This window comes from Panthera leo, chromosome C1 (assembly GCF_018350215.1).
Source record: "Panthera leo isolate Ple1 chromosome C1, P.leo_Ple1_pat1.1, whole genome shotgun sequence".
NCBI lineage: Eukaryota > Metazoa > Chordata > Mammalia > Carnivora > Felidae > Panthera > Panthera leo.
The window spans coordinates 15,247,929-15,261,090 of NC_056686.1; the positions used below are offsets into that span (position 1 = coordinate 15,247,929).

At 36.5% G+C, this 13,162-nt stretch overlaps 2 protein-coding genes across 29 annotated transcripts in view; one reads left to right on the forward strand and one right to left on the reverse strand.

The window, feature by feature from the left end:
* EIF4G3 (eukaryotic translation initiation factor 4 gamma 3) overlaps positions 1-13,162 on the reverse strand; it is a 313,590-nt gene that overhangs the window by 113,512 nt on the left and 186,916 nt on the right. For 14 of the 18 annotated variants that reach the window (XR_006206249.1, XM_042952618.1, XM_042952607.1 and 11 more), the window contains one exon: positions 6,088-6,196. Coding sequence is in view for 17 of the 18 variants with exons in the window: in XM_042952618.1 (XP_042808552.1) it covers positions 6,088-6,196 (109 nt within the window). In the remaining variant the exon portion in view is untranslated. The remainder of the gene's footprint in view (positions 1-6,087; positions 6,197-13,162) is intronic. The other 4 variants (XM_042952623.1, XM_042952614.1, XM_042952610.1 and 1 more) reach the window with 1 other exon arrangement.
* LOC122227880 overlaps positions 1-13,162 on the forward strand; it is a 51,105-nt gene that overhangs the window by 28,105 nt on the left and 9,838 nt on the right. The window lies entirely within an intron of this gene.

The window sequence follows — 13,162 nt, forward strand, 5'->3', positions numbered from 1 at the left end:
GTATCATTTATTATCAATGTGATTTATTATCTATGAAATCAAGTTCCTGAATATAAAAATTCATTTATAAATTAATTTTTTTGAAAGAAACATTTATATAACCAGAAATAATGTGAAAATATAAAAATGAAAACTTATCTTGTAAAAAGAATTCTTAAAGGAAATGCCAAAGTTAATATTCAGATAACCAAGTCCAATAAAAAAGAACATAATACATATGAAATATTTGAGAATATATAAATGTATCTGCATATAGAAGCAAGAGAGAGAGAGAGAGAGAGACTGATAATCACAGTAAAGATACCAGAAACATGTAAGAAACTGTAATTCATGAACATTTCCATGTTCTAAACTTCCACGTAAACTGATAGGTGATTCACCCCTGGGAGGATGAAGCCAGAGAAGATTTAGGCTGGTTTCCAGCTGTGCTTCTGGAGAGTGATAAACAGGCTCCATCAGAAAAACAGATACTTAGGAGTATGTTCCTCAAATGCAAACAAAAATTTTAAGAACTACTAAAAGACCATCTAAACTGAAATGAACTTTATTTTCTCCACCAGAAATCTTTTTACCCATCAGTGAAAATGAGTCTCTACGATAAATTATTGTACTTAAGTAAATCTATCAAAGAAAATATGCTGTTAATCACAGAAGCATGTGGTAAATATTACCATTAAGTTGTTAAAGGCTAATTCATTTGATGCAACTACTTCTGCTGGCCTTAAAATTCATTTTAACTCCCGGGTGTAGAGATCAGTGATTCTTAAGTTGAACTCTAGGTATTTATTTAAGAGGAAAAATAAGATCGTTAGGCTCTCACTGTCAAATCCCTCACACTTGGGGCACCTGGGTGGCTCAGTCAGTTAAGTGTCTGACTTTGGCTCAGGTCATGATCTTGCAGTTTGTGAGTTTGAGGCCCGCGTCGGGCTCTATGCTGCCAGCTCAGAGCCTGGAACCTGCTTCAGATTCTGTGTGTGTGTCTCTCTCTCTGCCCCTCCCCTGCTCATGCTCTGTCTCTCAATAATAAATAAACGTTAAAAAAAAAAAAAAAACCAAATCCCTCACACTAAGTGGTCAGGGCAAGAGAAAAAAATATTTCCAAAAAAATTTGTCTATTATATGTATTACATGTGTGTGAAATAAATATAATAAATACACATTTATTAAAATATCACTCATCAAAATAATTATCAATTCACTGGAGTAACTGCTAGATGGGTCACCCAGATTAAATTATAACACTGTGAAAGCTCATCAGAATAATACCCTTTATGACCACTGAATGAAACCTAGCTGTAGCAAATTAAACAGTAAAATATAATTCTCACATTAATAATCTGGTAAGAGTATGTCAATTCTATTACTAATTTTGAAAAATAAAATTACTGATACTAAAAACAAAAACAGAACTAGGACTGAAATTTCTATATACTCTTTGAGAAAAATCTAAAATGAAGAAAATCAGAAGGGGTGCCTGGTTGGGTCAGTCAGTTAAGCAGCTGACCAGCTCAGGTCATGAACTCGTGGTTCTTGAGTTTGAGCCCCGCATCAGGCTCTGTGCTGACAGCTCAGAACCTGAAGCCTGCTTCAGCCAGGCTTCAGGTTCTGTGTCTCCCTTGCTCTCTGCCTCTCCTCCACTCACACTCTATCCGCCTCTCTCTCAAAAATAAAGATTGAAAAAAAATTTTTTTTAAATTAAAAAATGAAGAAAATTAGAAACAAAGAACTTATTTTGAGAGTTCTCATTCTGATATAAAGCTCCTTTAATTCATTCAAATTTCAGTACGGAAAGCTGAAAAGTATACTACAGTAAATACAGAACACTGATTTTATCTAAGAACTTTTATCATTAAGAGTATGCTTTACAGAGCCATGATAGTTTGAAATCTAATATACTGCATTAAAAATATTTATATTATTTGGCCATCTTTAGGAAACTGAGAATTCTATTCTTTTTTTTTTTTTTTTTTTAAATTTTTTTTTTCAACGTTTTTTTTATTTATTTTTGGGACAGAGAGAGACAGAGCATGAACGGGGGAGGGGCAGAGAGAGAGGGAGACACGGAATCGGAAACAGGCTCCAGGCCCCGAGCCATCAGCCCAGAGCCCGACGTGGGGCTCGAACTCACGGATCGCGAGATCGTGACCTGGCTGAAGTCGGACGCTTAACCGACTGCGCCACCCAGGCGCCCCGAGAATTCTATTCTTAAAAAAATTTTTAAAGAAATAATCATGCAAGAGGGAGCAAAGACAGAGGTTTAGAATATATAAGTAGATTTATATTAACACTATAATAGCAACAAAATAAGAGAGATAAATAGACTAAATGTCTAACATGAGGAATTTATTAAACAAATAATAGCCTGGGCCATATAATGGTAATATTGTGCAATCATTTAAAATAAGCTTTAAGGGGTGCCTGGGTGGCTCAGTCGGTTAAGTATCCAACTTTTGGTTTCAGCTCAGGTCATGATCTCACGATTTGTGAGATGAAACCTTGTGCTGGGCTGACAGCACAGAGCCTGCTTGGGATTCTCTCTCTCTCTCTCTCTCTCTCTCTCTCTCTCTGCCCCTCCTCCACTGTGGGTGCAAGCACATGTGCTGTCTCTCTAAAAATGAATAAGCGTTTAAAAAATTTTAAATAAATAATAAAATAGGTTTTTAAAAGAGTAATGATATGGAAAGCTGTTTATAATAAAAGATATGTTTTTTGACAAAGCAGGACACAAAACTGTATGTAGAGCATAAGCCTAATCTGGTAATTTAAAAATACATATACTACTAACATATGCATATGCACGTGGGAAAGTCTCTACGTATCCATAGTTTCTACAATGAATGCAATGGAACCAACTGCGTAGACAGGTGCCTTTTGGTTGTCATGAGTCTCACGTGACTGAGAAGGTACTACTATCATTTAATGGGCAGGGACCAGGAATGGTAAGCGTTCTGCAATTTGAGGGACAGCCTCACGTGACAGTGAACAGTCCTGTCCTAAACTCCAGGGGAGCCCCAATTGAACTACATTACTAGAAATGGTTGAATTACAACAGAGTATCATTCACTGAATACCTACTCTATACTAAGTGCTTTCAAAAGGCACTAAAACTAAGACTAAGGCACAAAAACTTGTATTTGTATTTCACTGTTCATACCATATCCTCCATACACTGGACTAAATGTATGGTATCATCAACACCAACTGATGATATTAATTCAATCTTCAATGGTTTTCCCTCTACAAACCAAGGTGAGGTCTTCCCTGTGTCTTTGTATCTTTATAAAGCACCAAACAAATGGGAAATGTCACAATTTGGTGTTCATGTAACCATGTCAGCTATTCATATCAAAACCTCTAAGAAACCAGAAGTTTAATAATAGTACTGAACATTTACTAAGTACTCAACAGTAGGAACTGGGTCAAATACCATATATACATAGTGTCCTTTAATTCCTACAACCACCGCTGGGGTAGAAAGTATTATGTTCCTATTTTACAGACTGGGAAACGGAGTGTTCTATAGATTGTCATATTGTCATAGATCTGTCATGCCAGAGTCATGTAACTGGCCAGTGCTGCAACTTGAAAATGATTCCAATCCCATGTTTTTCCAATTGAGGAAAAAGAAAAAGGTTTATGGAAAAAAGTATTTAGGTGAATCAAGCTGGTACGAGAGTTTGGGGCTAACATGAGATTCTGTTACCCAATGTAAACCCACAATAATGACATTTTCATTGAGAGAAAAACCAAACTGACTGCAGAATGCACAACCTATTATTTCTTAAAGTAATCTAGCAACCTTTGAAAACAGCACATTTTTGCATCCTACTTTAATTTCAAAAGGAGCCTATAGTTAAGAAGAAAACTAAAAAAATTTTTAACTATAAAAAAATTCTCTGAAAATTGGTGAGCCCTTTCTACTGTTATTTGACTACATACGTTTGGTTTAAAAATTACTCTGAAAACTATTCTAAATATCGGCAAGCTATAGGTACAATCAGAAATGGAAAATTATAACTAACTCAGGTTTCTGGAAAATAATTGGTACTAACAAGGAGATGGCAATAGTCCCTCCCCCAAAGAGTTATTTATAAATATTACAAAATATACTTAAAATTCAAGTTTTTCTTTCCATCAAGGTAAAATAAAACATTTTCAATCCACTCATATTTATATCAAACATCAATCTGAAATGTTTACTTTTCAAAGGTCCACTAAACATAAAGAACCAAGAGAAAACCAATACTTCTGCATTCTTCCTTATGGAAATCAAGACCTAAATATGACAAAGTGAAGGTGTTTTATATTCTAAAAATTGTAGCAGGGCAGAGCTATCATCATTAAGACATCTTATGAATTCTTTGTATCGTGGCCTAGCTGAAGTTTGCATAGAGGATAGGTATGGTTTGAGGCCTTATGTGATGGTTAAGTATTCAATATACTTAGCATAATTCTAACTAGCAAAGGGATTACAACTCTGCAAAACTAGTAAAGTTTTGAAGAGAATACCCTGAAAATTCTTTTCTACTTAGATTAAAAACATTGTGATTCTTGACTCAAAAACGCTCTATCATTGGAGAAAGAAAGTGGTCTTCCATAATACCTACAAAGTGCATTCCTGAAAGGTGAATGGCTTTCATATTAAAAAATTTAACTCTAAGCGTGCATGAGTCTATCTCTGAACACTGCCAGAAGACGTATCTGACAGTACAACTTTTAGAAGCATGCCAGGTTGGGGTTTGATACCTATTTTTTCGTTTAAAACAATCTTATAAAACAAATAAAATATAGGACGTGTCTCTGTTCGAGTTTACTAGGTTCCTTAATATTAAAGAGAAAATACATCCTATTATCTTTGTATGCTGTAGAAAACAGTGAAATCAAACAGAAGTTGCTAAGTATGATTAACGTGCAGTCCAGTAAAAAATCAATTATATTAAATACCATCCTTAGGTTATGTGCCAATTCCCAAGTACCTTTTAAAGAGTAATTTTTTAGAAAGTACATTTAGTAACAGCCAGCTAACAAGGGAGGAAGGAGTAATTCAAAAAATTAGAAATCACTTATGCTTTCCACTCATTCTTCGAAGAAGTCAGAAACATTATCAAAGCATGCTCAGTAGCACTTGCTTTCCCCTATGCCTGATGACAGACAATTGTTCCCCAATTTTGGTTAAGGTCAACCTAAATCCAACTTAGCAAGCAAGAAAGAGAGACTGTGATATCTCATTTTCTGACATGAAACTTCCTTTACAGTTTTCTATTTATAATCCAAAAGGCAATGTGTACACTTATTTCAACCAATGTTTTACACTTCATGTTCAAGGTAAATAGGAGTAGGGACCCTGGTTTAATTGCGATCCATAGTATAATGACTCATCAAGACCAAATACTATACATGATGGAAATGGAGCTAGGATAAACTGAGTGCTACAGAACTGAGGCTACAGAGCCAAATTTCTAAGAAATATTTCACGTTTTTAAAAATAGCAAGATACAGGGGCGCCCGGGTGGCTCAGTCGGTTAAGTGGCCGACTTCGGCTCAGGTCATGATCTCGTGGTCCGTGAGTTCAAGCCCCGCGTCGGGCTCTGTGCTGACAGCTCAGAGCCTGGAGCCTGTTTCAGATTCTGTGTCTCCCTCTCCCCGACCCTCCCCCATTCATGCTTTGTCTCTCTCTGTCTCAAAAATAAATAAACGTTTAAAAAAAATTTTTTTTTTTAAATAGCAAGATACAAAAGAACACGTTAAATATATTAAAACGGTGTTATTCTTATAAAGCAATATATACTTTGATTTATTTCCCCAACATTGTTTTCCCTAAACACACACACACACACACCCAGAACAGCTTCAGGCAACCAAGTTTTGACCTATAAATAAATAGACAGTGAGGCATTAATAAAATACAGGAAAAAATTTTCCTTATCAACCCTACTTTACCTTCCTAGAGGTAGAACACTTTGCTTTTCCATCTCAAAGTTTTGTTTAGTATCTAAATAAGCTTCAGATGTTCTGCTCATACCCTTAAACGCTGAGGGGAATGTAATTAAAATTAAAAAGGAGGGAAGAAAACAGTTATACACAAACCTTGCTTCTGGTCGCTAGCTGCAGTGACAGGGGTGCTGGCAGCAAGATGAGTGCTCTCCACAGTCCCATAAACCAGAGGGCTGTGCTCAGGGACCTGGCTGGACAGCTGCTGGGATTTGAAGTACAAAAAAGGGTGATAATGAGCGTGCGAACATAAAAACTAGCAACATGGAACCCAAGCAAGTAGGGAAGACAGAGTGGGGCAGGAGATCACAAAATTAGAAGAAAAAAAAACAAAAAGAAAAGAAAAAAAGCAAGGAAAAAAATACATAGGCCAGTTTAATAATTCAAAAAGTACAGAAAACGGGAAGAAAAGGAAAGAGGCAGCAGGAAAGGGGAAGGAAAAGAGATGATTACTATTAACCACAGCAAGAGAAGAAAGCACAGAAATCATTAGTATAAATGCATTCTCCAGGGTTCCATCTAAGAAGGAACTTTTTTCCACCTAACAACAGACATCACATCTAAAAGGTAATTTAACCTCTCCCAGTCAAAGACCAAAGGGATCTGGTCAACTTCACTTACAAACTACCTAGCAAAGTGGTTCATCTGACCAAAGCTGGACAAACAAAATACGGTGTTTTAAAACCAGTCACTGACTCAAGAAAACAATACTGAAGAGTGATTTTTGCCATTTGTCTATATAATCACACGGGTGAAATGCATCTTCATCTAAGGCATTTTCACTTTAAAATGTCTTTAGATTCTGGGTGAAGGACAGTTATCTTTTCAGAGTCAGAAATCTAGGTAAAAGATCTGTTTTTCAGAGCTAAAAGGAAACTCTTAATTTTCACTCAACCACTTCACTGGAATCAAAAGTGGCCATCAAAATCCTAGCAGAGTAGGTTGAAAAAGTTGCAGCCATCATTCAACTTAGAGGGAACAAAATGACAAAAGAAAGGACAAGGAACACTCATTCTACATCACTTTCCAGGCAGGTATTTGTTCTGGATTTGAGGGTGACACAAAAGCCACAAAACAAAGCAGTGTCTCTCCTCAGAAATCTAAGGTCATTTTTTTTTTGGAAAGCTATAATCTCCTACAATGAATTCTATCAGAGCTATCAGAGCAGAGTCCCTGCACAATTCTGATTTTCTGTGTGTGCATGCATGTGTGTGTTTTAGACGCGAGGGAAAATTAAGGTATGAATGAATATGGGGTGGGTAGGGCCACTTAAAAAAGTGAGAGTCAATAAACAATATTTTCAAATTTCTAAGTCTCATTTAGCACAGGAAAATAAAATTAAAAAATCTGTTCAGATACATACCATTTATCACGTCATTTAAGTAACAATGCTTTCAGAATGAACATGCAATTTATATTTGATTTTATCTGGACTGTACAGAGTAACAGACAGGAATGCAGAAAATACTATTATTTTACCTATTCATTAGATCATGAGAGTGCTCATCATATTCCACAATTATTTCTAAATGAAGACTACTAAAATTATATTTTCATATACAAAAAAATGAAGTCAGTTACTGTTTTCACTTTGAATCATGAACAAATAAATGAAAAGTACTGCCATGATTACTCTACTCTGAATCCTTAGTACTGGTGGGAAAAAAAGCTGTTATTAAAATTCAAAAACTAGGACCACTTCAGAGCTATAAATGAAAATACAGGCTCAGTTCAATTCTAAGGCTGAAAATAGCTCTAGAACAAAGGAAAGAGTCTACGTTAGTTAGCATTTATTAAACAGGAAAGAAAGACTTGTAAATTTTACCATTTATCTAAAAGGAAGAAAGTATTAACTCCAGTTACCTAGGAACTTAGGTAGACAGAATGACATCTATACATGAGACAAAATGTTTAAGACAGTAAAAGCTACTGATATCTATAAATCTGTACTGATCAGAATTTTTCAAGCTCAGATTAAAATATCTGCAATCATATTAAAGAGATAACTGCACAGATATTTTTAAATTAAAGTCCTAGGAAGATTTTATATATATGCATTTATAAGAAAGCACTGAGGTAAACCTGTTGGTTAAATCACAGTTCCAAATCCTAGTATCCAGTACATGGTTATAGAACCACGAAGTGCTAGGAAAGAACCTCTTGGGTTTCCTCAGCTGTAAAATGCAAAACAATTGAATAAAGATCAAGTCTTTTCACTTTTAACATTCTCTAAGGCTCTGAAAGCATCAAGAAAATAAAATTCACATCAATATAATTCAATACGCTCACCTTGTTTTAGATTAATTTTAATTAAGGATAATCTTAAATTTTAGCTTAACATCTAATTTCATATTTTTTCCTCATGAAATAAATACAAAAAAGTCCTGACTTGAGTCTTGACTAATTAGCCTAAGGGACAGACATACCCCCTCTTCCCCTATTCCTCACACCCCGGAAGGTGGGGAGGCTTTGCCTCAGGGTAATCTTCCAAGAGGGGTCTTGCAAGCGTCTTTTCTTTTTTTAAAAATGCTGGGGCACCTGAGCGGCTCAGTCGGTTAAGCAACCAACTTCAGCCTAGGTCATGATCTCTCGGTGAGTTTGAGCTCCGTGTCTGTCTCTGTGCTGACAGCTCAGAGCTTGGAGCCTGCTTCAGACCCTGATGGAAACAGACCTGATGAAATCAACAACCCTGCTCTATAATTCTAAATAGGACCCTCTGGCTGTCCATGTACAAATTCATTTTAAGCAAGACAATAGCTTATCCCTCGCCACTAAGAGTCGCTGTTCATTGTGACATCTCATTCAAAACGTCGGAGAGAATCCACCTTAACCTAGATATCTGTTTAAAGTTTAAAACATTTTCCACACTACTGAAAAATACTGTTGATTTTCTTTTTCTTCACGTAATCTACGCCTAACGTGGGGTTCAAACTTAACAACCCTGAGATCAAGAGTCGTATGCCCTATGTACTGAGCCAGCCAGGCAACCTGAAAAGTACTATTTTTAAGTCAAAAGAGACTACTAATGAAAAATTAATTTATTAAAGATGAAGAACAATGTGATTTAATTCAATGACCACTATCTTTATTGAAGACAATATTAAAAAAAAAAAAAATACCTATATGCTTCAGGGTAGACTAATGATGTAAACTCACTAGAGCTTACAACAGAGTCGTCAAAATGACATTTTGAAAGATAAGACTGGTTTGTTTACATTATGTGGTAATCTTCAAATTCTTTGTGCAGGAACTTACCCACTTAGTGTATAGATTACTTATATTATTGTCTGAGCTTTAGAATCCAACTTAACTATTATTATTAACACTATAAAACTAACAAATGGTTAGAATTTAAGGTTTCTAGTTACCAAGTTTATAAGAAACTCTTCAGAAGACTGAATGACTTTGTAATTTTCACAAATAGCAGGGAAGGCTGTGTCTTTCCTAAAATACATTATCAATCACTAGTCTCCAACATTTCTCTGTCCCTATACTCTGGCATAGGACTCTCTCCCAAGTTATAACAATGCTTCACTATAAGAGTAATTCTTAAAACAGGAAAAAGAACAAAGGTAGTAGGGAGAGAAAGAAAGGTATATAAAGTAGTTCATTAAAAAAATTAAGTGATTTTGAGATATCACCCCAGCCTTTGGAAGCAGACAATTTGGGGAGCCTTGCCTATATATACAGCATCATGTATTTATATTTATCCTATAGAGTCCCATAAAAACTTTCAGGCATCTAGCACTTTTTGGTTTTTTTGAGAGAGACAGAGGGGGGTGGGGAGGGAGAGAGAGAGAGAAAGGGAGATACACAGTCCAAAGCAGGCTCTAGGCTCTGAGCTGTCAGCACAGAGCCCAATGTGGGGCTTGAGCCCGTAAGCGGTGAGATCATGACCTGAGCTGAGGTCGGACGCTTAACTGATTAAGCCATCCAGGCACCCCTCTAGGATTTCTTAATACAGAAATGTTCCTTGTGCCTTATTGCTATCAACAAGAGAGATGCAGCTGAGAGATTGTGATGCTGAGGGAAAGTAACAAAAATATTCCTTCTTTCCCACTTTAAAACATTTTTTAATTTTAATTTTTTAATTTTTTAGTGTATGTTTACCTTTGAGAGAGAGACAGAGTGCAAGCAGGAGAGGGATAGAGAGAGAGGAAAACACAGAATGTGAAGCAGGCTCCAGGCTCTAAGCTGTCAGCACAGAGCCCGATGTGGAGCTTAAACCCAAAGACCATGAGATCATGACCTAATCTAAAGTCAGACGCTCATCTGAATAAGCCACCCCGGCGCCCCTAATGTTTATTTTTGAGAGACAGAAAACATGAGCAGGGGAGGGGCGAGGAGGGGGGGTGGACAGAGGATCTGAAGCGGGTTCTATGCTGATAGCAGAGAGTCCAATGTGGGACTTGAACTCATGAACCTGAACTCTGAGATCATGATGCGAGCCAAAGTCTGAAGCTTAACCAAGTGAGCCCACCCAGGTGCCCCTCCCACCTTAACATTTAAAAGCTGAAAGGGAACTCTGGAATTACTTAGTACAATCCCTCATTTCATTGATGAAAAAAGCAGGGGTTAAAAGGACTTAACAACATTGTGATCTAAGGTCATAAATCTAAGTGACAGAGTGGTGACGTGGAACAAGTGTCCTAGCAGACTCTATGAGCTCTACCCACGCACCTAGGCCTGTGTACTGTGATCACCTGCAGGGGCACACATATATACACACCTAGATTTTTTATGTTTTTGAGATATAAAATCTTCAGGAGTTATTCCACAGATCATTTTAAAACTAAGGAAGCAGGGCAATTTCAAATTCAGTCTACTATTTACGGTAAAAACAGTAGCAGCAAGAACCTGTTTCTCCTCTCCATTCTCCTTGCATAAACCTAATACAGTTTCTTCTTTTGAATGCCTGCCAAAATGAAGCTCATTATCCCCCTCTTCAGATACCCTGATATATACTCCATGCTATATTTTACTATAAATCCAGGTATCTAAGCTTGAAGAGCCACCTCTGACTGTTCCCTCTTACACATAGGGGAACCATGCATCCCTTTAACTGGACAGTACTGGTTCATGCCTGTTTCCCCATCAAAATGATCCACAGCATCCCCATTCATTCTAAAACTGCCCCAATTTAGATGATAAATTATAAGGTCATTCTTTCTGTAATCCTTACTTAGTAACCAATTGCTACATATTTCTCTAAGAGGTTTTCTCTCCCTTCAACTAACTCCCTCATTTATCACCTGAAATGGTAATAACCTCCTTTTGTCTAATTTCCCATCTCCACATGCCACCCTTTTGTACATACTGTCCCTCTGCCTTGAATATCCTTCTCTCTCTTTTCATGTTGTGAACATCAATCTGGGAACTCAGACCAAATGTCATCTCTGCTGTGAAGCCTTCCCAGACGCTTCCAGTCCTTCTCTGCTCCTCCAGAAATATCAAAAACTGCAATACTAATAATACATGGTGTGCACTGAATACTCACTATGCCCTGAGCTGAAGCAACGTTTAAATATTTTCTCTCATTTAATCTTATCGTACCTATATACGATAGGCTTTATTTTCTACATTGTTAAAAGTGGAAGCTAACCCTCTGGAAAATTAAGCAATTTGGCTAACGTTACAAAATTAAGTAGTGGAACTGGGACTTGAAACCAAGTATGTCTGGTTCTGAGCCAAAGCTTTTAAATCCCTTCCCTGTACTATCTTACCGGCACTACCATTAACAGGTTTCTGGGATCCAACACATTTGAGCCTGTGCTGCAATCCTGCCCCACTTGGTCACATCTGTGCCTTCATAATTCTCTGTACACACTTCACAGGAGGACCGGTAATACATATGTTAGTAAGTGTCCTCTGCCTCACTTAAAGGGACTGGGATGACCTCAAGGGATAGGGAAAGACTTTGCTATTCATAGCACCTGCAACTGTGGCTCAAAGCAGATACACTGTAAGGTCAAAAGCAATAGAGTACTTACTATTCAGTCATAAATTCTCATGCAGAGGATTGTCTCATCTACAGTCTTAGTAACTAGAGTATGGTTCAGGATCTATCTAGAATTAGACCACAGTTGCAAACTAGCAATCATTAGGCTAAGCCTAATGGATTTTCTTAGGCTGGCACAGTGCTATGTGTTAGAATTAGCCATCAACATTTAAAATAGGCCAGTTTTTTACATAAATAAAGATTTTTAGCTTCTTTTGAAACACTGGATCAACATTTTTACCCAATATAACAGATGGGAAGTAGTAAATGACTCCTTTAACAAGAGGTTCTCTCCTACATTATGGGCACCACTATGAATTTCCAAAAGTGAAGCCAAGAGTCAGCTGCCATCATCATGCTTATGTGGTTGTTCTTGAGATATTTTCCCCTTTAGTACATATGTCTCTGGTAAAAAGGTATGTGTTCATTCCATGAACTTGGAAAGACAATAGATTAATAAATGTGGTTTTAAGTGTAATTACCTAATAAAATAAACTGATGCCTCATGACAATATGATGCATCAAAAAGTATTACCAATTATAATTACTGATTGATGGCCTTTACAAATTAAAAGTGGACATTTAATGTCCTTTATGTTTACACAAACAAATATACTTGTATTTAGGCCTGTCGTCCCTGATGAAAAATTAAAAAAAAAAAAAAAAAAAAAAAAAAAACGGACTTCTGTAGCCAAAGGTAACCACAAGAGGGTAGGATACCAAGCTTGGTAAGATTAAGAAGATCAAAACACAGGGAATTAAAATGCAAAAAAATATATTAACACATGTCCAAGTTGAGAACTGAACACAAATCAACAAAAGGTTGTCAGGTATATAGCTTGAAAATGATGATGTTTTAATTAACGTGGGGAAAAATACAGACCAAAATTTAACTGTCCTCATCAACCAATTCCAAGTTTTTCTGTAGTATGCCCCTACATAACTGAGTACATAAGTATATAACTTACATAAGCATGTAAATGTTACCTCTCCCATGTTCACTTCTAGGGAAGAAATTAAATAAATTCACAAATCTTTAAGAGACTCTAAACTCAGTCATGTATTTGTGACACCAATTTTGAAAAATGTTTTTAACAACTTTTTTAAACTATGTTACTAAAATCAAGTCAATGGTCTAGCATTCTGAAATGATAGTTAATTATCCACGTATCA